At 44.1% G+C, this 26,308-nt stretch overlaps 1 protein-coding gene across 2 annotated transcripts in view; it reads right to left on the reverse strand.

The window, feature by feature from the left end:
• UNC5C (unc-5 netrin receptor C) overlaps positions 1–25,699 on the reverse strand; it is a 370,789-nt gene extending 345,090 nt beyond the window's left edge. For both annotated transcript variants that reach the window (XM_055139055.1, XM_055139054.1), the window contains exon 1: positions 25,450–25,699. In XM_055139055.1, coding sequence (XP_054995030.1) covers positions 25,450–25,552 — 103 coding nt within the window. In that variant the 5' untranslated portion in view covers positions 25,553–25,699. The remainder of the gene's footprint in view (positions 1–25,449) is intronic.
• Between the last annotated feature and the right edge of the window lie 609 nt (positions 25,700–26,308).

Genomic DNA, 26,308 nt, shown 5'->3' on the forward strand with positions numbered 1-26,308 from the left:
ACACATCTAGAAGTTCAAATATCAAAAGGAAGCCTCATTTGCAAAATAGTACAATTTGGAAAAAGTTCTCCCTGGTTTTGCTGACCTTCTGAATTAGTTCTGAGTAAATTTAACTATTTTCCCAGTTTTCTTCCTCCTAAAATATCTAGCAATGCTCAGACACTAAAGCAAATTAGATCTGCTTTTAAACTTTTCTTGGAAAAACCCAATGCTTATCTTCATACCTTTGCAGAATCACTCTTTGACACTTGATGCCTATGGGTACTTAATCATGAATGTGGGGCTCATTTGAGAAAAATTTAATATGATTACTTTTTCTAGCTCCATGGGATAAAAGCAAACATATCATCAAAATGTCCCCCGAGCCGTTACCTAAGAGAAGGACCCTGAAAACAAAGTCATGGGCTGAAGAGACAGTATAGCATGTAAGACACTTGCCTTGTACTTGGGTTCAATTCCTGCACCCTGTGGTCCCACAAGCACCTGCAGAAGTGATCTGGGAACACCGAGTCAGAAATAAGCCCTCAACAGAGCCGGGTGTAGCCCGAGACTCCTTCAGTCAAAAAAAAAAAAAAAAAAAAAACCACCAAAGACATGCAATTCTCATACCGAATGAATTGACAGTACTTCTAAAAGCTGACCCAACAGAAAAACTATATTTTACCCACATCCAAGATACCCGTTTGGGGACATCACTCCTGTCCAGTCCAAAGATCCATTTCAATCCCCTCAGTTAAGCTTAGTGTGTCCTAATCAGAAGTCTACTAAATCGAGTGACTCAGCTTCTGAAAATTATTATCAAGGTTCTCCTCCTTTCTTTTCTCTGTTTAGTGGCTCTGGAGCCGCCCAGGTGCGCACCCATAGCAGAGCCTCTCAGGGGGGTGGCCATTCAGCGAGCACGCTCAGGACAAAGACGATGACTAGCGGGACAGGAGAGAAGGGAGGAAAGGCCAACCCTGGAGAAACATGGTATGGGATTTTAAATCAAAATCTCAACTTCTACGACTTAGGAGACCACTGAAGACACGCCTCTTTACAGTGTTTAATAACTTCAGACAGGCTTTACGACAGAGAGAGCTGCAGGGATAGAGCACTGTTTTACTGGGGTGGAAGTAGCTGCTCTATTTCTCAATTTCTCTGTAACTCCACCAAGAAGCCAAGTGTCCAAAGCCACTGAATAAAGCATATTTCATCTTGAAACCACTGTGACTCCAAACTACTCCCCCTCCCATCTGCGGTGATTTAGAAGGCTCTGTCCACCCGGCAGCTCGCTGGTGGGGCCATTACTGGCAGCACTGGACCGGGGCGATCTCCATTCACGCTTACTGACCAGCAGTGACTTACAGCTTTCACCAAAGGATGACCTAATTTTAGTTCATTTGCACTTGGCTTTGTGAATTAGCAAAAAATAAGGTAGAAGAGTCAAGTACATTAAAATAACTTAGCCAGTAACACCAGAACAGGTGCATTATATATAATACTTACACTCTTTTTCATTTGGATCTTAATATCACAAAACAAAACAAACCATCTAATCACAACAAAAGAACAATGTTTCTGATGTTGTATGATGAACAGATTCAAGTTTGAAAATGCTGAATGTGGCTACCAAACAGGTCTATCCTTCTTGGTATTGAAATCAAACATTTACACTATGTCAGTTTTGTTCCAACATTACAAAGGGCAATTCAACAGGATAATTATTTGCATGAGGTCCTTCATGAATAAAAGTAGACAAGAGTAACTTTATTTTTAATTGGATCAGTGTGAGATACAGATATATGAAGCTGACCATGGTTGGGATAATAGTTACTTTTTTAATTAATTTGTTTTTAAAATAGGACTGAGGAGGTATTTCAGCAGCAGACTTCACACTGCAATTATGGGAGGCCATAGGTTCAATCCCTAGCTCTGCACCAAAATAATTTAAAAGTGAGAAAAATACAGTATAAAAGAAACAGTATAAATACAATATAAATACAGTATAAAAGATAGCTGTGCTATCGCTCCATATATATATGGATAATATAATGTGCATATATATATATTTATATACAATACCCACACATGTATATATGAGTAGATCTCTGAACTACAACAGATAAAGTGTGACTTATGCTTATTTAATCTCAACTACAGAGCTCCTTTTCCTTTCTCCTCACATTTTTGAGGGTTGGTCTGTCCTGGTGAATTTTGAGCATAAACCTATGTCTTCCTTTTAGGTAGGGCACGATCTTGGCATCCACCTGCAGAGGGAACTGAAGGTATTCTGGCGAGGTTCCCCTTTTCTTCCTAAGGGTGTAGAGGGAGCACCAGAAAGGAGCACAAATACTCTGCGCAGTACATGCTGACACCTGAGGAGGAATGGGTGTGCGAAGAAGCATCTCTCAGCCCTCCTCTGTCTCGCAGAAGGGGGCAGGCCCATGAGTTCAGTTACCCCCACAAACTGAAACAGGCTAGGTGCCTACTTGGAAAAGAAAAAGGAACTCTTGAATATGTGAAAAATCATCTCAGATGATTATGCTTTATTTCATCTACACATTCTATATAAGGAAATTTGTTTAAGTTAATACAAGTCAAAGTCTATGGTGCCTAGCTTAAAATAAAATTAAAATATTGAAACATTTTAAATGTTTAATTTAAAATATTAAATTAAAATATTCAAATTAAACTAATAACAAAAGTAAAAATTTTAAACGTATTTAAATCACAAGTTTCCATTCAAATTAGGGTATTTTTTTCCAGTTTCAATCTTTAACCTAAATATTACAGCAGAAGAGACTAATAGCTGGTGGAATAATTGAAAGCTGTGTTCATATTTAGTTCTGGAGGAAATGACCAGGTGTCATTTGAAACTATTAAAATTCAGTTAAAAATCTAAGCTAATTTCCATTCATTCAATTTACTCATGTGACTAAAACAAAGTACAAATTTTTGCTTATGCCATAAATAAACTTTCTTATGATCTAAAATATTTGCTGTTAAATAATTCCTCTTCTGACTTGGAAAATGGAGTCAGCTCTTGCACTAGATTTCATATCTTGATATTACTTATGCTTAAAGAATAAGGGACTCATTGGACAGCAGGAATCCACTGCCTCTTTTTGTTTTACAAATATTCACTGTATATTACTCTTGTCATTTTTTTAAACTTAGAAGTCCTCTGGCCTAAGCTGATAGTGTTGAAGTAACTAATAGTTGCCTCCTCAGCATCTCTGGCTTTCCATTAAGGGCACCTGCTCTGCTAATTACAGGTCTGTCTCCTGACCACTTCCCCCCCTACTGTCAAGGCTGACTCGGAGTGCTTGGTTACGAACAACCGCAAGGTAAAGACCATGAGTAGCTCTCTGTGGTCCTTATTCAGGGCAAGCTGGGTGAGTGTTTATTGAAGTCTTGACAAAAAGAAGCAGTTATCTGTAATAACTTTTTCTTCATTGGATTATTGTAGCATATCCCACAGCATATTTTAGTTGCCCTGAGGATGTCTGCAGATATCTGATTCATCAATGCTTTATAGTGCTATAATCCATCACGCTGTTTCTCAGTCTGAAAGCAACGTGCCCAGTCCTACTGTAATAAGTAGCAGCACTGCTGAAAGAAGCTCTGAGGCGAGAGGTCAGTGAAAAATAAGCCTACATAATGGCATGAAAAGTAAGTTTACATGCCTCCAAAATATATTTTTCTTGATGAAGAACCCCTTCTACCCCCTTAGCCACAAGCTTCCTTAAGTCTTACTCATGATTCTTTCATATAAATGTTTGTGTCTTCCTCTAGTTCATATGCACAATTTTACCCAAAGATGGTGGCATTGGGAGAGAAGGTTTTGGGGAGATATCTGGTCACTAGTGTTGGGCCTTTAAGAATGGATCAGTGTTTTCTTGATGAAAGAGACTCCTTGTTCTTTCTACCAGATGAATGAAAAGGAGCAGCCTTCAGTAAGCCCCTACGTGTACCCATACCCACAAGTTTATGCTGGTGCCCTAATTTCACACTCCAACTTCAAGAACTGTAAAAAGTAAATTTCTGTCTTTTATTAGTCACCCACTTTTGCAACCTGAAGAGACCAAGATACATACCTCGTAGGTGACTTGTTTATGGTGGAGAAAAAGAAACGTTCCTATAGGAAATTATTAACTCACCAATAATCGTGCTAATTTCATCACCGGGGCTGAAGCGATAGCACAGAGGGTAGGGCGTTTGCCTTGCACGTGGCTGACCCGGGTGCGATTCCTCTGTCCCTCTCGGAGAGCCCGGCAAGCTATCGAGAGTATCCCACCCACATGACAGAGCCTGGCAAGCTCCCCGTGGCGTATTCAATATGCCAAAAACAGTAACGACAATCTCACAATGGAGACGTTACTGGTGCCTGCTCGGGCAAATCGATGAGCAACGGGACAACAGTGATACAGTGATACAGAATTTCATCACCCAATATATAATTTATTTTAGTAGCATTCCATTTGATAAAGTTCCACAGCTGAATAACTAGCAATGTTACCGGCCATTGGGGGAAGGGTGCTCTTTAGCTTGTAGGACTTTGAAACTTCCCATCCAAGGTCTGGGAAAATTGATCAAATTACTTGATTGTTTTCAAACTGCTCACTCATCAATTACTTCAGATTTATTCCCTTAAATTATGAGAAAAGCCCAAGTTCTTCTCTATGTGGCAGTCCTAAATTACAGGGTAACATGTGAATTTAGGAATGGATCTCTGAAGAAAGGGTAGGGATACCGACTTTACAGGTAGTAACTATAGGGTTGGTTAACTTTCACTTTGAAACGTTCTTCATTTATGCCTACGTTACATTGCTACATCCCACTGTCTCGCTCACTAGGTGATAAGAGAACTTGGTAAGTTCCCAGTAAGCTGGCCACCATGTTGAGCTGTCACCAAAGCCTCACACATACACATGAACATTGTGTTATTCATGCATACACACAATACACATTCGTCCAAGATTAGTCAAAGACTCACATTCAATGCTAATTGTGCTGTGCATAGAGCCAGCTAGAGAATGTCCATGAATAAGACTCTTTTCTCTTCAGACTATTGGAGGACAAAGGGAAAAAGAACATAACGCTACGTTTGGATGAGAAATGTAGCTCGATGAAGGGATGAAGATCTAAACTGAAACACAAAGACAGAGCAAAGGCAGCCAATGGGGAGGTCTGGAACAGGAGAAGTGAATACTTGTCCTGGGCAACATACAGAGTGTCCACATCACACTCACCCACTGCGGGCTTGCTACGAACACAGAAGGGGCGGCCCCTTCTAGCTACAGGGAAGCCCGAGCCAGTGCACAGGGGACAGCGCATGCTACAAGGACGCTATTCAAGAAGTTCACAACAAGACCTGAGAGGTAAGAGGACAAATCAATGCCAGTCATGCTGAGAAGAGGCAGGGGAAAGCCCTTCAAGAAAAATACGGCAAACAACGAAGATCTCATAGACGGGGCAGCAGCATGAGCAACACTGAGAGCACAGGGCTTTCCTAAACGAGAATGGAGCAAGATAAAGGGAGAGGATTATCCTCTGAATTCATAATGGCAAGAACCTTTCAAAGCTAGAAACTCAACATAGAAACTAAATTTAGAAAGTTTAAGGAGTTCTGAACAATGTCAATAAAAAAATCCAAACAGATACGCAAGACCTGTTATAATTAAAATGGAAACATAGAGACTCCTAAAACCAGCAGCTTGAAAGCAAGAATCCCATATGAGGAAGCCCGTACGACTGAGCAGAAAGACCAAAGGCAAGAAGCCACAGCTACGCGGTCCGGAACCCCATGGGGCCCCCCAGTCCTGCAGAAAAGATCCTGAGTGCAGAGCCAGGAGCACCTGAGCACCAAAGGCACGGCCCGACACCCACAGCAAAAACAAAGCAAAACAAATTAAGGGGGAAATGGGCTGTCATTACACGTACCAAGTGCGGGGTGGAGAATGGAGGAACCCACCAACAAGGGATATTTACACAGCTCAGTTGTCACTGAGGTTGGAAAAACTTTTCAGTCAAACAGCTAAAAAAAATTAATCACCATGAAGCCAGACCTCCAGTAAGCACTTTACAGGGCTCCTCTAAAACAGAAAGAAACCTTATTTAGAGTAGCAGATAACAAAATAAGCGAATGGAAATTAGAGCAAAACAGGAGATTCTCCATTTAAAATTTTATCATTTCCTTGTTCTGTTAAGTTTAGAGAAATTTATTTTCTTGTGGGGGTGGGGTGACTCCTGACGCTGTGCTCAAGGGTCCCTCATGCAGGATTCAGGGGCATACACAGCGCCGGGATTCAGAGCACCACAGGCTGCACACAGGCAAGAACCTTGAGCCCTGTGCTCTCTCAGCCCAAGTTTAGAAAACTTTACATTTCTGACACCATATGGCTTTATTCTAAAAGACAGAATTGGTACTTTTAAAATGGATCTAATTTCTCTGTTTGATTTCATATATTTTCATATTTTATCTCATATATTTTCATCATCATCATCATCATCATCATCATCCCGTTGATCATCGAATTTCTTGAGCGGTCTCAGTAACATCTCCATTCGTCCAAGCCCTGAGATTTTAGAAGCCTCTCTCTACTCGTTCTTCCAATGATGCCCTACTGGAGGCTTTCAGGGTCAGAGGAATGAGACCCAGCTCGTTACTGGTTTGGGCATATGAATACACCACGGGGACCTTGCCAGGCTCTCCCATGTGGGCAGGAAACCCCCAGAAGTTTGCCAGGTTCTCCCAGAGGGAGAAGCAGGCTATAAGATATCGTGCGGCCACAAAGCCAGAGCTGGCTTCTGAGAGCTGGCAGAGAGTCTCTTGCCCTTGCGCCTGGCTGTCTTCCCCGGGGCCTCCTCAGAGGGGATGGGCTCCAGCTTCCCTCCTCGCCCCGAGCAGAGCTCCTGGCGGCCGAAGACCTTCAGAGCCTGGCCATAGCCATGCTCAAGGACCCTCTCCACAAGTTTGGACGAGCCTCACACATGAAGGAACCGGCAGAGGAGCCCAGATGTGTGGGACCCGGGGGTGAGACCTCCAAGGCTGCTCGGATCAAGACTGGGCCTCCTCCACCCAGATCCCCCATTTCCCAGTGGCTAGGCAGTCACACCCAGGGACTGCCCCCGACGCCATGTAATATTTTCATATATTAAAATATTGTCCATTCCATCAATTGGATGTGGTTTTAATAGATATTTTGTTGGCTACTTTTGATTACATCCCAAAATACATCATATAATCTAATCTGATTCTCTGGATTTTATTTTATTCTTCCGAAAATTTTTGCTTTTGTTGCTTTATTTTCAGATTTTAATTCAGCTGGACTGTCTCTTGAGTAGAGCTCCTGTTTTTGCTTATGTTCTTATGGTTCATTAGGATGCTTTGGCTCTGCAAGGCATGGTTAACTTGGGGGTAAGCAAGATCTCTAGGCAAAGGTTTTATACAACATTTATTTTAATCTTCCCAACCTCTTTGCTCCTAGTTCTCTAATTATTTAGGAACTACCTGAAATTTTCATTGGCCTTGATTATCTCAAAGTCTCCTGATTTTTGAAGGTCAAGAAAATGTCAAGTTATCAACACGAATTTAATCCCTCTATGTACTGAGTGAATTCTGCTGAGGAATTATAAAATGAAAAGCTCCCCCAAACCAATTCCTGTCTCAGTCCCCATATCCTTCCAAATACAGCCTGCGTTTCAACAGACTCCAGTGACTGTGGACACTTGTAGATTCTGTTTACATGCTTGACCATTTAAAGTCAGGCAACAGTGGTGCTGCAGCAAGACCTGACTCCAATACAGACGTGGCACATTCAATTAAACTGCGGGCTGCTTGGACTAATCTGTGAGCACCGTGGGACTCTGACTCCTCTGCCCCACACGTCACAAAGGCTCCACCAGCATTCCAGACTCGCTACCCCTCTAGCTAGCGTCTTTCACAGGCTTTCCTTCTGCCTGGCATTTCGGATCCAAGTCTTCACTTAAATACATGATTGTTTATATTCTTTTTTTTTTATTTTATTGAGTCACCGTGAGATAGTTACAAGCTTTCATGTTTGGGTTACAATCCCACAATGCTCAAACACCCATCCCTCCACCAGTGCACATTCCCCACCACCAATATCCCGGGTATACCCCCCTTTCCCACCCTCCCCCTGCCTCCATGGCAGACAATATTCCCCATACTCTCTCTCTACTTTGGGGCATTATGGCTTGCAACACAGACACTGAGAGGTCATCATGTTTGGTCCATCATCTACTTTCGGCACGCATCTCCCATCCCAAGTGGTTCCTCCACCCATCATTTTCTTAGTGATCCCTTCTCTATTCCACCTGCCTTCTCCCCTCCGCTCATGAAGCAGGCTTCCAGCTATGGGGCAATCCCCCTGGCCCTTGTATCTACTGTCCTTGGGTGTCAGCCTTATGTGATGCTACCCTACACTCCACAAATGAGTGCAGTCCCTCTATGTCTGTCCCTCTTTTTCTGACTCATTTTACTTAGCATGATACTCCCCATGTTTATCCATTTATAAGCAAATTTCATGACTTCATCTCTCCTAACAGCTGCATAGTATTCCATTGTGTAGATGTACCAAAGTTTCTTTAACCAGTCATCTGTTTTAGGGCACTTGGGTTGTTTCCATATTTTGGTTATTTTGAACAGTGCTGCAATGAATATATAGGTACAGATGTCATTTCTACTGTGCTCTTTTGCATCCTCGGGATATATTCCCAGAAGCGGTGTTGTGGTGTCATATAGAAGCTCAATTTCTAGTTTTAGAAGGACTGTCCATATTGTTTTCCAGAAATGCTGGACCACTTGCATTCCCACCAACAGTGAAGGAGCGTCCCTTTTTCCCCACATCTACGCCAGCACTGGTTGCTTTTGTTAAATGATCATATTTCATGTAAGAGTGAGACCTCTACCAGTGGCTGTTAAAAGTCCTTCTGACTTCCTTGAGAGAAGGGTCGTGTAGAGAAGGATGTGGGATGTGAAACCAAGTAGGAAGAAATTTCAATGATTCAGTGAGGAGAAATGGACTCATCTGAAGCACATGTTACTAACATGCATCATCTTTTCTAACAGAACTCAAGTGTTGCATGGGATGAAATGTTAGAAATACAAAAAGAGATTTACTAATTCATTTATAAATCACAAGTTGGCTTTCTAAACTGCTCCCTCCACTCCCCAGGGAAGGTTGGAGAGACGACTCGAGAGCTGGAGGCTTCCTCTCTGGAGGATGGGCATAGCGACCCCTCCCTGAGCACCTCTACATGGCCTAGCGGGGCCCCAGGACCATGGAACTCTAGAAGCACTGCAGGACCCCTGGCTGAATATCACCAGAAGCAACGCTCTGGCCCCCAAGACGCACGAAGTTGACAAAAGAAGAAAATAACACAAGTTGGACAAAAAATATTTTATAGCAACTTTAAAGAAAACTCAGCAGTCACACAGTGAAACTCCCTAAAACAATTTAACATTCCAAAATGCAAAATTTAAAAAGCCTGATTCTATTAAAAACAAAAGTAGCCACAATAACAAGCTAGGTGAGCCTGGTAGGAATCCCAGTTTCACCTTCTGAGTCATTATACTTCTCCCTAGATATCTTCAAAGGAAACTACCACAAACCCAAATGTTATGTGCAGCATAAAGCCCTAAATAAATAGGTTAATCAATAATTAAGGCATTTTAAGGTACTTATGTTGACTTCTTTGAGTGGAATAAGATCTTATCAAGAGAAGAGGTTTTTGTAATTATAAAAGGGACTAAACCACATTGGGATTCCAGAGTTCTTAATCATCTCCCTCTGAGAGACAGGCAGGGCCAAAGGAGCAGACCAGGTGGTCAGGGGCTTCACACACACACACACACACACACACACACACACACACACACACACCACGCCTACCCAGACTGGATCACCAGCACCTCACTATGTCCCCCACCAACTACCAGGAGCAACTCAGTTTATTCAGTCACCTCATTTGTCCCATTATATTTGCCAAATGTCCATAGTTGCACTATTTTGTTTTTTGGGTTATGTTCTTCCTGGAGAGATGACACATTTGAGACAAGGTTTTCCATGTTTTATTTAACAATGAACGATTTTAAAGAAATAAAAAAGCAAAATAGATTTTTAAATTTTACAGAGAACTAAAAGTATATACAGAGTATCTTTTGCTTATTAAATAGCTCATTAAAGCTATTTTATCAAATGCAGTGTTTATCCATCTGGTTGTGTTGAGGGCTCACCCTGGTCTGCACTGGCAGAGCTTGGGGGACTCTATGGGGTGCCTGGAATCAAATCCGGGTCAGCTACGTGCAAGGCAAGCTGTCTAACTGTTGTATTATCTTTCCAACCCCTTTGTATATCAGTCAAAAACATGTGCTTAACTTAGTATCTTATTAATTTTTATCTTGCTTATACCATGTCCATGCACATTAAGATTTTCTAAGAAACTGTAGTTTAATAAATTTGCCTTGTCCTAAAATTCGTGATTTGGATCTTATATTTCCTGAAATAAATGAAAGCTAATCATTTCTATTTATTTTTTTGGGGGGGTGGCCACACCCAGTGATCTTCAGGGGTTAATTCTGATTATTCTTCACTCAAGAATTACTTCTTGTAGTACTCAGGGGACCATATGCAATGCCAGAGATCAAATCAGTGCTGGCCAGTTGCAAGGCAAGCACCCTACCACTATACTATTGATCAAGCCCTAATCATTTCTATTTCTGTTGCAAGGGTTTGTACAAATGCAAAGATTTTAATATTGATTTTCTAGTCTTTCAATTTACATTTAACTTTACAAATATAGACAAGACAAGGCACAGTAGCAAAACTATAAATGAGCTTATCCAATGAAGTTTGTTAGGTACTAGTTTTAATGAATCTATTTTTGCACACAGACACACACACACAAACTTGCTAGCTCACAAATCTGAAACAAATATGAGTTGACCTTCCAAAGAGAGTTTTAATGGCCAATTAAAATCTAATTTAATACATAAAAATGTGATTTGTAAATCTACCAATTAGTTTAACGCATTTGAGTTTTGACAACATACTTGCTTTATATGGTAGTTTCCCACTGTTCAGTACAGAGTTCTCTTTTTAAAATCTACTTAATGATTTTTTCTTTGTGCTTTTTGGGTCACACCTGGCATTGCACAGGGGTTACTCCTGGCTCATGCGCTCAGGAATTACTTCTGGAGGTGCTCAGGGGATCATATGGGATGCTGGGAATCGAACCCAGGTCGGCGGAGTGCAAGGCAAACGCCCTACCTGCTGTGCTATCGCTCCAGCCCCCTACTTGATGATTTTTAAGTGCTGTCAAATGGAACACCTTGTACCGCACAGGTGTAAGTATGAGAACAATGATGGGCTGGAGAGACAGCACAGCGGAGGGACATCTAGCAGAGCTGGCGTCCATCCCGGCACCCCTTAGGGTCCCTCAAGTCCCACCAGGAGTGACCCCTGAGCTTAGAGTCAGGGTAAGCCCTGAGCACTGACAGTGTGGCCCAGAAACCAGAAAAGAAAAAGAAAGGAACAGAAAATGGCAATGGCAGCTATTACTAACATGCATCATCAGCGGATTTTACGTAGAAGCTACAGTCATTTCTTCATCTTTGATAACCGTGTTAATAGCCACATTTCTTTTATATAAAACATGGATGTTTCTACCACAAGTACAGAGTGAAACAATAATTTTTCATGTTTATGCAATTTGCAAGCTTAGAATTTTCCTGTTTATTGCTCTAACCAGGAGACTATGAAACATGGCAGGAGTAGCTCTGCAGGCTAGTTGTCACAAGAGTAATTCTGATTATGAATTTTAATAGTCAGTGAATTATGATTAATTCTTTATCAGAAAATCATCCAAATGACACAAATGCATATATCTAGTATGTTTTAATGAAAATAAATGGAATTAAGCTATGAAGAAAAGAGAAATTTAAAGTCATTCCCTATTCTAACCAATTGCGATAATCCCACAGAACAGGAATAATTATTAAAGAAGCTGAGCAGCAGTAAACAGGTAGGGCACTCGCCTCACATGACCAGCACCCTTTCGCCCCCCTGAGCCCACCAAAAGTGACCCTTGAGCACAGAGCCAGGAATAAGCCCCAACACCACAAGGTGTGGCCTCCCTCCAAAAAAAAATATTATTTTTTAAAAAAGTTTAAAAAAGTTTTCTGAGGATAAATAAGTTCAATTAAGTTCAACTATGCATGTTTACTGAAAACATTTAAAATCAACTCCTCATAAAAATCATATACTTGCAAATCTATACAAGAAACTAACAATGGAATAATGACAGGATATTTAAGAGAAAACTTCTGAATTATAATAACTTTTATTTTAATCATCCGACATAAGCTTATTATTCTCAACATAATTCAATTTTGTAGATGTGCACAAATTTAGTGTGTGGCCAAATACAATGACATTCTTTTTTCATCTTGGAATAGAATTAAATTTTATGCAATACAAAAGGAAAAACATATGGATAATAGTTACTTTTAACAGATGTTTTAGTCTGAGAAAAACTAAAGTAAGTTTAGAATTAAAATCAAAGCCCACTAGTCGAACTTAGACATATTTCCATCTGTTATTAATGTCTGAGTTCTTACTAAAGACCAGATTAGTCATCAAGTCCCTCATGCATTTGTTAGTAAGTGGGATTTGGTTTAGGAATTTAATTGCATAAACCCTGTCCATGAAAGCTTCCAATTCATTCAAACAAGCCTTTCGAGTGGCCTGATATGAATTAAAACAGCTAACAACACCAAAGAACACTTCTTGAATTTATTAAGAAATGGCTGTATGAAAATCTGTGAACATAAAAGGGACATCTTTACCACCCTATTAAAATTAAATAGCAGTCATTTTATTCTTTCTGTTTTTTTTTTCTTTCCTTTCTTGTGTCCCATTTCCTACAAAGAAGGGAGTTATATGGGACTTTTTTAAATATAAAAAGTGACTTAAATTTAAACATAGATAAATAAATGGCTGGAGTGGTACATGTCCGAAATACTCGAGTGTGATGAAAACTCAAGTGACTGTTGTAAAACCCTGCAGAAGGCGTATGTGCTGTGACCCGGGTCGCCCACTGGAGAGGGGTCCCTGGTGCGGCCTGCCGTGGGCCGGCGGGGAGGAAGGAGGTGCGTGCAATCCCTGAGTGCTCTGAGCGGTGGGCCCCTGATAATCCACACCCTGTCCTGAACCCGCACATTCTTACCCTCCCCGTCCTGAGCAGCCTCGCTTAGCTTCACATCACCCCCGGCCAGTGGTGGACGGTACCTTGGAGGGGGACTTAGCACCTATTTTCACATTCAAGTATATTTGCTGTCTTCTACATAAAAATACTTGAAACGGGGAGGGGAGATATAATACAAGCTTTGGACTGGAGCGATAGCACAGCGGGTAGGGTGTTTGCCTTGCACACAGCCACCCCGGGTTCAATTCTTCCGTCCCTGGGGCTGGAGTGATAGCTCAGAGGGTAGGGCGTTTGCCTTGCACGCGGCCGACCCGGGTTCAATTCCCAGCATCCCATATGGTCTGCTGAGCTCAGCCAGGGGTAATTCCTGAGTGTAGAGCCAGGAGTGACCCCTGTGCATCGCCGGGTGTGACCCAAAAGCAAAAAAAAAAAAAAACAACAACAATTCTTCCGTCCCTCCGGGAGAACCCTGCAAGCTACAGAGAGTATCCCGCCCACAGGGCAGAGCCTGGCAAGCTCCCCGTGGCGTATTCGATATGCCAAAAACAGTAACAACCAGTCTCACAATGGAGACGTTACTGGTGCCCGCTCGAGCAATCGATGAGCAACGGGAGGACAGTGCTACAGTGCAGTGCTACAGCACACAAAAATATTGGTTTAAAATATCACCACAGTCGTCAACGTACGTCCACTAGCATATATTAAGCTGTTTCTCTTTACTCCCCCTCCCCATTTTCTCTTCTCAAGCATCCACCCCCGTCTTTTACAAACATAATAGTGCCTAAGGAAAAGACACAACAGAGAGGTAAATGGAGCACTTTAAACGAGGGCTGGGGTAAAATGCCGTTCTGTGGGCACACTTTCTGGGCGCCAACCTCAGCCTCTCCGTGTGATACAGGCTGCCTTACTCTCCCCAGCCCCGTTTCTCATCTTCCTGTGTAGTCAGTTACTTTTCCCCCATCACAAATCTCTGCCTGTTTACTAGCACTCCTGCTATTAGTATCAGCTGACATTTGTTTTACTTAACATATGTAGTTTCAGAAAAATTAGAGAACCGCTATTACTGTGTTAAAAAAAAAGAAAAAAAATTCCAGTGTCCATTTAGCTGACAGGGCACCAGCGGCTATTTAAACTGGGCTTAGCTAATGGACTTTTAATGTCAGTGGGGTTACATGCAGTTACTGGCTATTAGCAGAAATGGCTGCTTTCTATAAAAAATCACTTTTTCTCAAGTGTGTTGTTTGAACATTCCTTTCTGTAATTTAGTGACTGTCACTGGATGTAAAACAAACCCAAGGACTCTGGAATCCAGTGTTATCTTTAAGACCCTCTTTTTAACCTTTCAATTCAGCCTCACAGCCAGCCTACCTCATTAGCATTTAGACCTGTAATTACAAAACTTCATAAGGCATTTTCATTTTCCTTGCTATTTCTGGCACAGTAGTGTATATTTGAATATGAAAACCCTATATCCAGCACCCATGAATGGATGATATGTACTACAGGCATACAAATAAATTTTAGAACATACAAAACAGTTTTATTTCCATTTATGAGGTCCAGGGTTTTACCCTTAGTGCCCTCTGATGTTTCCTGACTTTTCCTGCATCTTTTAAAATCAGAAATGTAAGGAGCATATGGCAATGGTTAATATAAATTTATATAGTCACACATCATAAAGCTCTTTGACATTAACTTACATTTACTACAATATCAAATGTAAGCAGGGAAGCTGCCATCCTTCTATCCTGAATATAACTCCTCATAGCCTTTCATTAACAACCGCCTTCTCCACATTGTGATCAGTTTGTTATCTTAATTCCAACAAGGCTTTCAGGAAGAAAGTAAAACCACACACATATAGCATCTTAGGGATTCTAAGAAAATGTCATTATTCTGACAAAATTAAACTTTCTATTCAAAAGCTGAAATTCGTCATCATTGAATGTTGGGAAGAAGATCACAGCCGATCAATTCACAGAAAAGGTCACCAAGAGCCGGCTGACGCACAGGGAGACACCCGCTCTCGTGCAGAGACCATGTGGCTCCGACCCACGATTCCCGGCGTGAACACACGGGTCTGGCCAGCAGGGCTGCAGGGCGGCTCAGGCAAACAGCCCCTTTCCCTGCTGGAAAGAAGCCGTGAAAGGCGAGACCCCCATTTCTGAAAGACAGAAGAAAACCTGTTCTTATCACAGCAGCTTCAAATAACTTTATCAAATTAGCTACATGGAACAAGGCATCTCAATGGCGCATATGTAGAAAGACAGGAAGCCTGAGGGAAAAAGACACATTCTGCAAAAAAAAAAAAGCAAAATATAATTTTCAGTCAGAAAACGGTGATTAACTTTGATTTTTATGTTTGTGATCTCTCCTATGAGCAAAACCTCTTCGTCTTGCCTTCTTGTTGCCCTATTTTTGAGGGTACTGAGGGGCCTGAAAGCAAACTCTCTCAAAGCAAACTGACACACACACAAACATCCGCCTTCCGAGCAGGCACAGATAGGGCCATTCACAGGGTAGTGCTGAGCTCTTTGTTTCTCTACCTCTTCAACATAGGAAGAGCCGGCCTGAAATTAACCTCTTAGAAAATAATTTCATAATCATTTAATCTAATAAAAATGGCATGTGCTATCCTTCATGTGATCATCATTTCTAATAAATTGAATAAAATGATCACTCCATCACTATTGGGAAAACACCACCTACTGTCAAACTTTTTATAGTCATCCTATTTTTTCCACCATGTTATGGTGCATAAATCATAATCTTTACTAAGGTCTCCACATTTTACATATATATTTTGCATATAAACAACATATATATGTAATCGATAAATGAGATAGATGGATAAGGACTTTTTAACATACTATAATTATGTTAAAGATGAAATGACATTTAAGTAAACTCTTTCATGGAAAATTATCCCTAAGGAACTGCTATGTGAGTCTTCAAATGCAAAATGTTAGTTAATTTCTAAAGTAAATGTGAGATTTAAGATACAATGTGGAATTGTCATAAATGATAAATCTTGTATAGCAGTTCATGAAATGGCAATACATTTTATAATAAAGACCCTTGAAAGATGAATGCATATCCCACCAGTGGAATATAATATTATATACCACAGTAAGTTGTTCAGCTATACTCTGAGATAGTACGTACTAGCAGACCACTTATTTAAGTCTAGGTTGCACAAACAAACACAACTTGCTCAAATAAGTTCAAGTGAATCCTAAACTTCTTTAAAATATATGCCTTTCCAGTATTCCACCAATTATTTGGTTAGGTGAATTGCAGTAGATGCAGATGAAGGCTCCGTGTCTGGAGAGACTCCACTGAGAAGGCCTATTGCACTGATATCTCAGTGGGATGCGTGTTAAATAAATCACGCAGACATGGCTGCTTCTCCTCAGCTTCTGAGAACAGTTTCTGAAACAGACTTCTGTTCCCTAGCAAGCTCATGCCCTATCGATGACTGGTGGGGAAACCGGGAGAGAAACAGCCTAGGATTATTTTAGTGCTTGAATTTGATCCCTACTACCGCTGAAAGTTTAGACTTTTTCTGCATCTTACAGAGATCCATAAGGAAGGAGAGTTGCCCAAGAAAATGACAGGCAACATAATTACTGCTTTTATTTAGGAAGACTTCAAGATTGTTGCTTGCTAAACCACGCACTTCCTATGAGGGTCTATATTGTGTTTGTTTGGAAAACTTCTCATTCAATGAAAGACAAAACATATAATTTCCCCATTATTAAAAGCCAGATTCAAATGCCATCATATTTTACATCAGTACAAGTTCAAATTTAAATTACTGTTATTTGCAAGTGCTTCCCCTTTGTAAAATTTTGTTCTAATAGTGTGTTCATTTGTTTGGCTCATATTAAAGATAACAGGTCTCGGAAATCATGTATTACAATACAACATTTTTAGTTTCTGTAAAACGAAGGTCCTGGAGGCTGGGGAGCTGGCACAGGGAGGAACAGGAGCGTGCTTTGCACACGGAAAACCCAAGTTCAGTCCCAGGTACCCCACATGCCCATGTAACCCAAACAGTGCTGGCAGTGAACCCTGAGCACTGTCAGGAGTGAGCCCTGAGTACTGCCAGGTGTGGCCCTCAAACAAACACGCAAAACGCTAGGTCATGCCGTTTGTTAAAGATTACCTTTAGATCTAGTTTTAGACAGAATTTTTCAGGTTTTTGAAACTTGAGAGAGGGGACAGAGGGATAGCACTGCTGTTTAGACACTGGCTTTGCACATGGTCAACCCTGGTTCAAGACTGAGCACCCCATTTGGTTCCCTGCGACTGGTCAGGATCGATCCCTGAGCACAGAGGCAAGAGTAACCCTGAATTCCCAAACCAAAACAAAATTCCAAAGAGATATTAGAATGATCTAGAAGACTATATAGTGGATAGGGCACCTACCTTACATGAGGCAAACCCAGGTTCGGTCAGCAGCATCCCACAGGGTTCCCTAAGTACCACCAGGGGTGGCTCCTGAGTGCTGAGTCAGGAGTAAACTCTGAGCACTGCCAGGTGTGGCCCCCAAAGCAAATATACATATATGCATACACATATGCAACAAGTATGCATGTTTATATTTGAATACATGGCAAGGACGGCCCCAAATTACTCCCCTCAACTTTGATCTCCTACATAAACATGATCCCCTAGACCTGTAAGTAGGAAATGTAACCACAAATGTAGCCATCTGTCTGAGAAAATGTACATTATGAATTTTAGATTATTGCTTTTCTATACAAATGGTATAATATATAGCTAGACCACTCCTTTATGGTTTGTTTGTTTGTTTGTTTGTTTGTTTACAAATTAGTATTCTTGAATTTGGAAAGAAACAGCATCGACTCAGAGATGTCTCTATGCCTGGGTTCATTTTAATGTGCAAGGGCTAATTTTCCTTTATTGGAAGGGAACGCTCATTTGTGATAATTTTCTTCTAAACAAGGGGAGGAAAAAGGATACTATAAATGATAGTTGGATTCAGGCCATCTAAGATGAAATACGTGGATGCGGCACCATGCTGGAGATAGGAAACTGAAAAACGCTAAAACTCAGTACATAAGCCCTAAGTGCTAAGAGGGTTCTGTTGGTTAACATTCTTGGTTAGAAAAAAAATCACGCATGCTTATCTACATGAGGCCTTTTCTAGCTCTCATAATTGCTGAGAAACACAACTAGCCACAAGACCCTCATGACAATGATTAATGAAGGCTGAGCACTCTACCTCCACACAGCTTTCAAATAAACACGGCTGGAAATTCTGAAGTTAAATTTAATCAGTCGATACAATCTGTTCCACGAGTATTTTGAGACATCACATTAAAAGTAGGAACTCGAACAGGTGAATCAATATGATCAATATGATCAATTCATACCTGGTTAGCCTCACTCCCACACTTCACCACACTTCTGCGAGGTAAAGTTGACTATTTAATCTTCAAAACTACTCTACCATGGGCCAGAGAGCTGGAATAGGGGTTAAGTGTGTGTCCCGCGTGCCGTTGACTCTGGTTCAATCTCAGGGACTCACATGATCCCAGGCACCATGAGGACTGATCCCTGAGCACAGAGCCAGGATAAGCCCTGAGCATCACCTGGCCTAAGTCAGCACCTCTCCAACCCCAAAGTCATTACTAAGGAACTGGTGTGTGTCTCTGAAGTTAGACATCATTATTGCTCTCCAAAGCACTGTTGAATGGTGTTCACCACTACCCAAAACACAGGGACAGAGAGAAATACAGAGGGGCGGTGACTGCCTTGTACCCCCATGGAGTCCTCCTCACCCCACCAGAACTGATCTCTGAATACAGAGCCTGGACTAAGCCCTGAGCACCACTGGGTGTGGCCCCCAAACAAAAAAAAGACACAGTGACATACGGAAAAGTGATTCCCACTTATAGGTCAAATTATTGTCATAGTAGTAACACTATAAGCTCTACATAGAAGGATAGATATTTTTAAGCACCTATAATACTTTGTTATATAATGATATTATATAATAGTAAGGAAGAATTTGGGAATGCAGACAGGTTCTAAAAGAGAAACCACATTACAACTTCAACCCAAAACTTTAATTTTGATTCTGAAATTATAGGAGTATTTTCTAACATTCAGTTTTTATAGCTGCATTTGTTTGCAACATAATATATAGTAGATATTTCTAAAAAATGTAAATTATTCTGAGAATAAATAGAGTTTTATAAAAGTTCATTATTCTGATCTTTTTAGATCATAAAATTACTTTAATGGTTTCTTTGAAAACATCAATAAATTGGAGGCTGGAGAGAGAGTACAGAAAGCAAGGCTCTTGCCTTGAAAGCAGGTGCCCCTGGTTTGATCCCAATCACCAAATATGGTCCTAAAGACCCACCAGGAGTTATCCCTGAGCACAGAGCTAGGAGTAAACCCTGAACATTTGGGGTGTGCCCCCCCACAAAACAAAACCCAAAAATAATTCAGAGATGGCTCATATTTAAAATGGAGAAAGTGCAAGCTACTCAACTATTGTATTCCTTGTTTAATAGCAAAATTAAATGAAGCAGTTGTATTAAACAATAGCATTTTAATATGATTCAGGCAAACATACTCTACTTCAAAAATTTCAAATGAAATATCACTGAATATTTAGTGTAATTATCTAGTGTAAAATATCTAGTGTAAACATCCATAAACTAAGTGATATGATTTCAGTCATATAATTTTCACAAATACATAGTAAACAAGTAGCCCAGAAGTAGTTTTTAAAAATAAAAGATGCCCAACTTTTAAAAAGTTAGATTTATTGATTGAGTGATTGATTTTTGTCTAACGGGGCTGACTCTTGGCTCTGTGCTCAGGGCCTTAACAGAGGTTGGCCACATAGGAGGCATATTTCTTAACCTCTATAATATCTCCGCAGCCACTTAGAATTTCCATGTTTCAAAAGCTGATAAAAATTTAAAACCAGACAGTAAAAAAATTAAAATCAGAATGAAAATACTCTAGGAAAAATATGTATTAAGCCTCTATGACACAAGAAGTCCACACATTGTTAGTTTTATTATAAAACCTTGTCAGAAAAAAAAAAGCCGGAGTCTCACCAAACAGGAAAGCAGGACAATAATCATTACTCAGAGAGGGAAATGGAAACACTCACTGTTCCCAAAGTAAGTGATGCCACTCCCTAGGGATGCTGCGATACCGGGGAGAGAGTGTGGTATTAGCCTAGGGTGCAACTAAAGGACACTTTTCCTTCTTTCAGTGACTTAAGATACATTTCCCTGGGGAAATACTAAATGATTTTTTTTCTGATAATGGGGCATTAGGCCAAATAAGTTTCAGAGCCTCTGGCTTAATTATCCACACTTTTCTAAATCGTGAGTCTAAAACTTCCTATTGCAAATATGACTTAGACCTATGAGAGACTTTGTCAATTTGCTTGTCTTCAAGTGCGTGTAGTTTTCTTCGTTTTATTTCAATACACGTTCAATTATAACCTTTCTCCACGTGTGTCCTTTTCATTTTTAGGAAGATCCACGCTTATTTGCAATAAAATCTGATCTTTTCTGTAAGTACTTTTTCAAAACCAGAAATTGACATTTTCCCCCGTAGAGGTATTCACAACTTTGTGAGTTTACTTCCCATACTCATGGCGGAGACAGAGTCAGGAATAGAGTTGCGGTCCAGGACACAAGAGCCACGGCTTCCTACGGCCCCGGCTCCTTCCCGAGCAGAAAGGCAGGCGGGCGGGTGAGGAGGAGCCCTGCCAGGTGTGTGACGCGTCAGGCCCTGCCCGGGCACTGCCCAAGTGGGCATTGTGGAGATGCAACACCTGCAAGACCAGGTCCCAGAGTGTTTGCGTTTAATTCCTTTAATCCTGGGTTCTTTGTCAGGGCTTTGCAAAGCTGGGAGCCAAGGGTCTACCTTAAATATGACCAATGACAGTCTGTATACCACAGCGCCCATGGGACCCAACATTTTAAAAAGTAAAACATTTAAGATAAAATAGGCATTTTACACGTATTCATGCTTCCATACTAATAGGACTTATGGAGTATATTATCTTCCATTTCTATCTGAAAATACCAGAGACACAGAGAAACCAAGTCACGTAACCCCGGTCAGCCAGAGAGGTAACTGACTGGCTAGACACAAATCAGGGGTTGCACTAGGTGAAGAGCAGTTCACACCGTTCCTCCCCAAAGCAAGGGGGCAGGTGGGGTGGTGGGTGAGGCACTGGGAGCCTGGGGAGGGACGGCACAGCGGAGCGGGGGCTGGGTCAGAGCATCTAGTGTCTGAAACAACTGCATTGGTTAATCGTGGTATCATGATTTTTTTTTAAAAGTAAGGCATTTCCTGTAAGGCTGTAGGACCTTCTGAGATCAGCTTGGAAGCCTCCAGAAAAAAAAAAAAGAAAGAAAGAAAAAGAAAAGGTATTCACTGACCAGCAAACTGTCAAGCTTTAAATGACCCTGTGTGGTATTTCAGAGCCATCAAGAAACCCTCCACCACTCACCCCCACAAGGCTTAGCATCTTTGCCATTTGAATGTTGAAAGTACGTGAAAGTCAATGATATCTATAAAATTAAAAGTCTATTTTCTTGAGGACCTACTATGGTTCCCTTCACTTTGTGTCCCTAACAAACAGGAAAAATCCAGGACAGAATACGTGCACACTAACTGCTGGTAAAGAAGCTGACTTCGAATGCCATATGCTATTCAACAGTCTAGTACATGTCTAATTTGTGTGGAAATGCGAACAGATTTGTCAGTGACTGCTGCAAATTCCAGTCAAACTAAGAGGGAAAAAAGTATAAGCCAAAACTTGCAGAATAACTGGGCTGGCTCCCCACCCCCACACCTTGCTGGCTGTCTTTGTGATGTGGTGGCTGCCTTTAACTCCAAAGCTTCCTCCTCAAGCGACTCCCTCTGCTGCCCCAGGAAAGCCCTGGCCTAGATCAGGAACTGCTCAAAGCGGTTGGGGCCTGATGGAGTACACAGCGGAGAAGGAGAGTCAAGCGGAGAAATGGAAGTCTCCAGGATCCTGCCAGCTGCCCAGTGGAAATCTGCCTCCTCCATGTCCTCAGGGGGTTACTTTAAAAAGATCAGTATGAATTCTGCTGCGGACAACCAGTTCCCAGGGCACAAAAGGAGATGCCTGGGACCTTTTCCTTTGAACCCTGAATTTCCAGTATGCAAGACCCAGGCGGCCAGGAGCCAATCAATGCTCACAACCTAGTGGTTTTGCATTCATTGAGTTTGTAAAGTTTCTTCCTTGATGCCTTTATAAGCCACCCTAAATGAGACAGCAATACTTTATCTTTCTAAACAAAGGTAAACTAGCTTAATTATTGCAAAATCTGAATTCACTAATTAAACTCAGTCCCTAAAACGGAAAAACTACAGCAATGAAATTCAGCGATTTTTCTTGCCAATTTTTTATAATAATAAACTAAGTGTACAAATTCATGGAGGTGTGCATTTTTCTTCTAAAAGTAATATTCTAAATTAACTAGTTATAAAGGAACTTACCCCACTATGATCAGTGCCTTTAGTAACTTTCTGTTCTGCACCTGGTGTTAGCACTCATAAGACTGTGAGCGATAGATAAGTAGAAAATTAATGCTCTGTAGTCCAGGAACAAACCAGTTGCAAAACAGGAGGACATTCATTCTGAGGGACTGATCCAAAGTGTAAGCCTACACGTAGGGTGTGCACTCTCTCCCTTTTCCTAAAATCATGCATTCTTAGTCAGATATGCCACAGATTTCCTGGAGTCAGGAGCCAGTAACCCTTACACAACCAAGGCAGAGTCCGGAAGGAGAAAGCTGACACCTGAGCTCTGAAGCCTCCTAAGGGCCTGAGTAAAATGACTGCTGTCTTTCTTCGAACCACAGTGACAAAAGGAATTGCACTCACAAGGAATGCCGTTTCTAGCATTTTTTAAATTTAAACATTTGTCATTTTCTCGACTATTTCAAAAGCAGCGCATTTCTAACCTATTTTTTTCTTACACCTCTCTATGATCACAGTAGAAACTTCATCCACATTATAAACTTCTTACATTCACGTTCTTATCATATGTGCACATGGAATTTCATGCTTAAAAACAGCTTGCACCCATCTTTAAGTCTTGAACACAAGGAAAGTTCAAAGGAGCAAAAGATATTATGTTTTCCTCCTTACTATTCTAGTGCAGAGAAGTGGAGAAAGGAAATTAAAGGGCCAAAACAACCAGGTTCTGAGTGTCCAGCCATTCGGCAAGGAAAGTCTCTGAATAGCAGGAGCACTGAAAGCAAGAGCCCCAACCTCAACAACCAGATTGAAAACTGCCTTTGGAGAGGTAGGTGCAGGGCGGGTGGCGGGAGGGGGCCTGGTGGTGGCTGTGGAGAGCAAGATAGAGGGAGGGAGTCCAAAAACTCAACTACCTGTGACTTTGTAAATCAAGTGCCTGGATTGAAAAAAGAAGAAAAAATCCATTAAAAAAAAAAAAACCTAAAAGCGCACACCCAGCTGAAAACTGCAGATTCCTCCTCAGACCGGAGGAGCAGGCTGGATCCCCAGCCTCTGCCTGCGTCTGCCCCGACGAGGACGGAGCACAAACCGTGACTCCCGCAGCTTCTGTTCCTCTGTGCTTGAGTCTCTCCCCTGTTCCTCCAGCACTGATCCACTTACCGTGTCCTGCCTGAGCATCTTATTGATCCCCTTTCCTAGCCAGCCTTTGCAATTTGGCTGGCATAAACCCTCAGCAGGATCCCTCTTCTCCCGCTCCCCATCTTAAGGGACCTGAACTTGTCTTTCCCCTCCCGTTTCCCGCCAGCTCCTCGCCCCCCGCTGACTCTCGCCCATGGAGGCTCCTTCACTCGCCCCAAGCAGCAAATCCCACCATCCACCAAGCATCAGGTTGCTCACTGAAATTTCCAAACGCCGGAACTCTAAGCGCTCTAGGTTGGCTCCGGAGAACTTCCCGGTCTGGAGACGCGCAGAGGAGCCAGGGAATGGCAAGGGAGAGGCCTTTGTCAGGAGGGTGATGCGCCCGCGGCAGCAGAAGGAAACTGGGCGGACTCGGGGTGGGGAGCGACGGGCAGTACTTAGGAGCAAGCAGGGATCTCCCTCCCCAAGTAACGACCCTGCTTCTCGCAGCCTCGCCCAGCCCGCACACCCTCCTGCGCTCGCGGGCCCCCAGCACCCAAAAGCTCATCACCGCAGCGGCGCGGGGCGGCGACCTGGCTCCCCTCCGCTCTCCGAATCACCCTGGCATGAGCGCAGCAGGGCGCGCAAACCGCAAGAAAAGGCGACCCCCGGCCCCGCAGGCTGCGGTCACCTCGGGGACCCGAAAACAGGGGCGCGGGCTCTGCGCCAGCCCTGGGCCAAGGCTGGCCTCTCCCTCCCGTCCACTCCCCGATGCCGAACGCTCCAAAGGGCCGTTTTCACTTCAAACTTGAGGGACTGGGCGGGGCGCCTCCCTCTCCGGACCCTCACTGGACCTTCTCCTTAGGGCTCGGAGCCTTGAGACGACCCCGCGAGGCCCGGGGCCTCAAAGCCTGGACAGGAGGGTCCCAGCAGTGGCCGGCGGGCGCCCGTGAAGAGCTCCGGGCTCGGGTCACGGGCCAGAGCAGTTGTTCAAAGTTTCGGTCTGGCCAGCAGAGGGGAGAGGGTGGTGTGCCGGCGCGCGCAGCCCAGGGGCCCGACCAGGCTGGGGCTGGAGGGTCCCAGCGCGGGCCCGGGGTCCTGCCTAGAGACCAGCAGCAGCAGGAGCCCCGGAGCTGGCCGCACCCCCGCGTCCGCGCGCTTCTCTCCGCAGCCTAAGACCCGCGCGGCCCCGGCGCGCATCCCTGTATCCCCACATCCCCGCGACCTGCATCCCCGCTTCCTGGCATCCGCATCCCCAAATCCCCGCATCTCAGCATCCCCGCGCCTCAGCATCCCTGCACCCCTGAATCCCCTCATCCTGGCATCCCCGCATCCCCGCGCGCCTGCATGCCCGCATTCCGGCATCCCTGCAGCCCCGCACCAGGCAGCCCCGCAACCCCGCAGCCCTGCAGCCGGAGCCGGCGCGGGGCTGGTGGGCTCCGGGATCGACTTTCCCTCCGCCTCGGTGCGTGCCCGACCGGCAGCCGAGCGCGTGCGGAAAGTGCCAGCTGCGGAGACGCGTGAGCGCGGCGCGGGGCGGACGCCGGGACCGGCGGGCCGGGACGCGGGGGCGAGGTGGGCAGCGGTCGGGCGGGCACTCACCTGGCGCGGCGGCTCCGAGCAGGGCCAGCGCGGGCAGCAGCAGCAGCGGCAGCGCGGGGCTGCGTCCCGGCGGGCGGCGGGGGGCCCGCGCCCCCTTCCCCATCGCGGCCGCTCGCCGGGCGTCGGGCAGCAGCAGGGCGGCGGGAACCCGCCCGCCCGCGCGCTTCTGGGCTCGGCCGCGGCGGCTCCGGGCGGCTCTGCCCCCTCCCGGGGACTCGGCGAAGGCGCGGCCGCTCCGCCGCGCGCCCGGCCCGACTGCGCCCGGCGCTCCCCGCCCGGCCCCGCGCGCGGCTCGGGGCGGGGCGGGCCGGGGCGGGGCGGAGGTGCGGGAGGCGGGCGCGGGGCGGAGGAGCGGGAGAGTGCGGGAGGGAGGGCGCGCGGGGAGGGGTTAGCAGGGAGGGTGCGGGGGGAGGGCGCGCAGGGGGGCGCGCGGGGAGGAGCTAGAGCAAAGGGGTGAGGAGGGAGGGCGCGCAGGGGGGCGCGCAAGGAAGGGTGAGGGGGGAGGATGTGCAAGGAGGGGTTATAGGAGAAGAGCGCGGGGGGGGCGTGCAAGGAGGAGTTAGAGCATAGGGGTGCTCAGGGAGGAGTGCATAGGGAGGGGTGCACAGGGAGGGTGAGCAGGGAGGGGTGCGCAAGGAGGGGTGGGGGAGGGTGTGGAGGGTCACAGGGCGGGGTGCACAGGGAGGGGTGTGGAAGGAGGGATTAATAGGGAGGAGTGCGGAGGGAGGGGCGCAGAGCGGTGTCAGAGAGGAAGGGGTGCGCAGGGAGGGCCGCAGGGAAGGGTGTTCAGGGAGGGTCAGAGTGCGAAGGGTGAGGGGTATGGTTAGGGGAGGGTGTGGAGGGAAGGTGCGGAGGGAGG

This window comes from Sorex araneus, chromosome 5 (assembly GCF_027595985.1).
Source record: "Sorex araneus isolate mSorAra2 chromosome 5, mSorAra2.pri, whole genome shotgun sequence".
In the NCBI taxonomy this organism is placed as follows: Eukaryota; Metazoa; Chordata; class Mammalia; order Eulipotyphla; family Soricidae; genus Sorex; species Sorex araneus.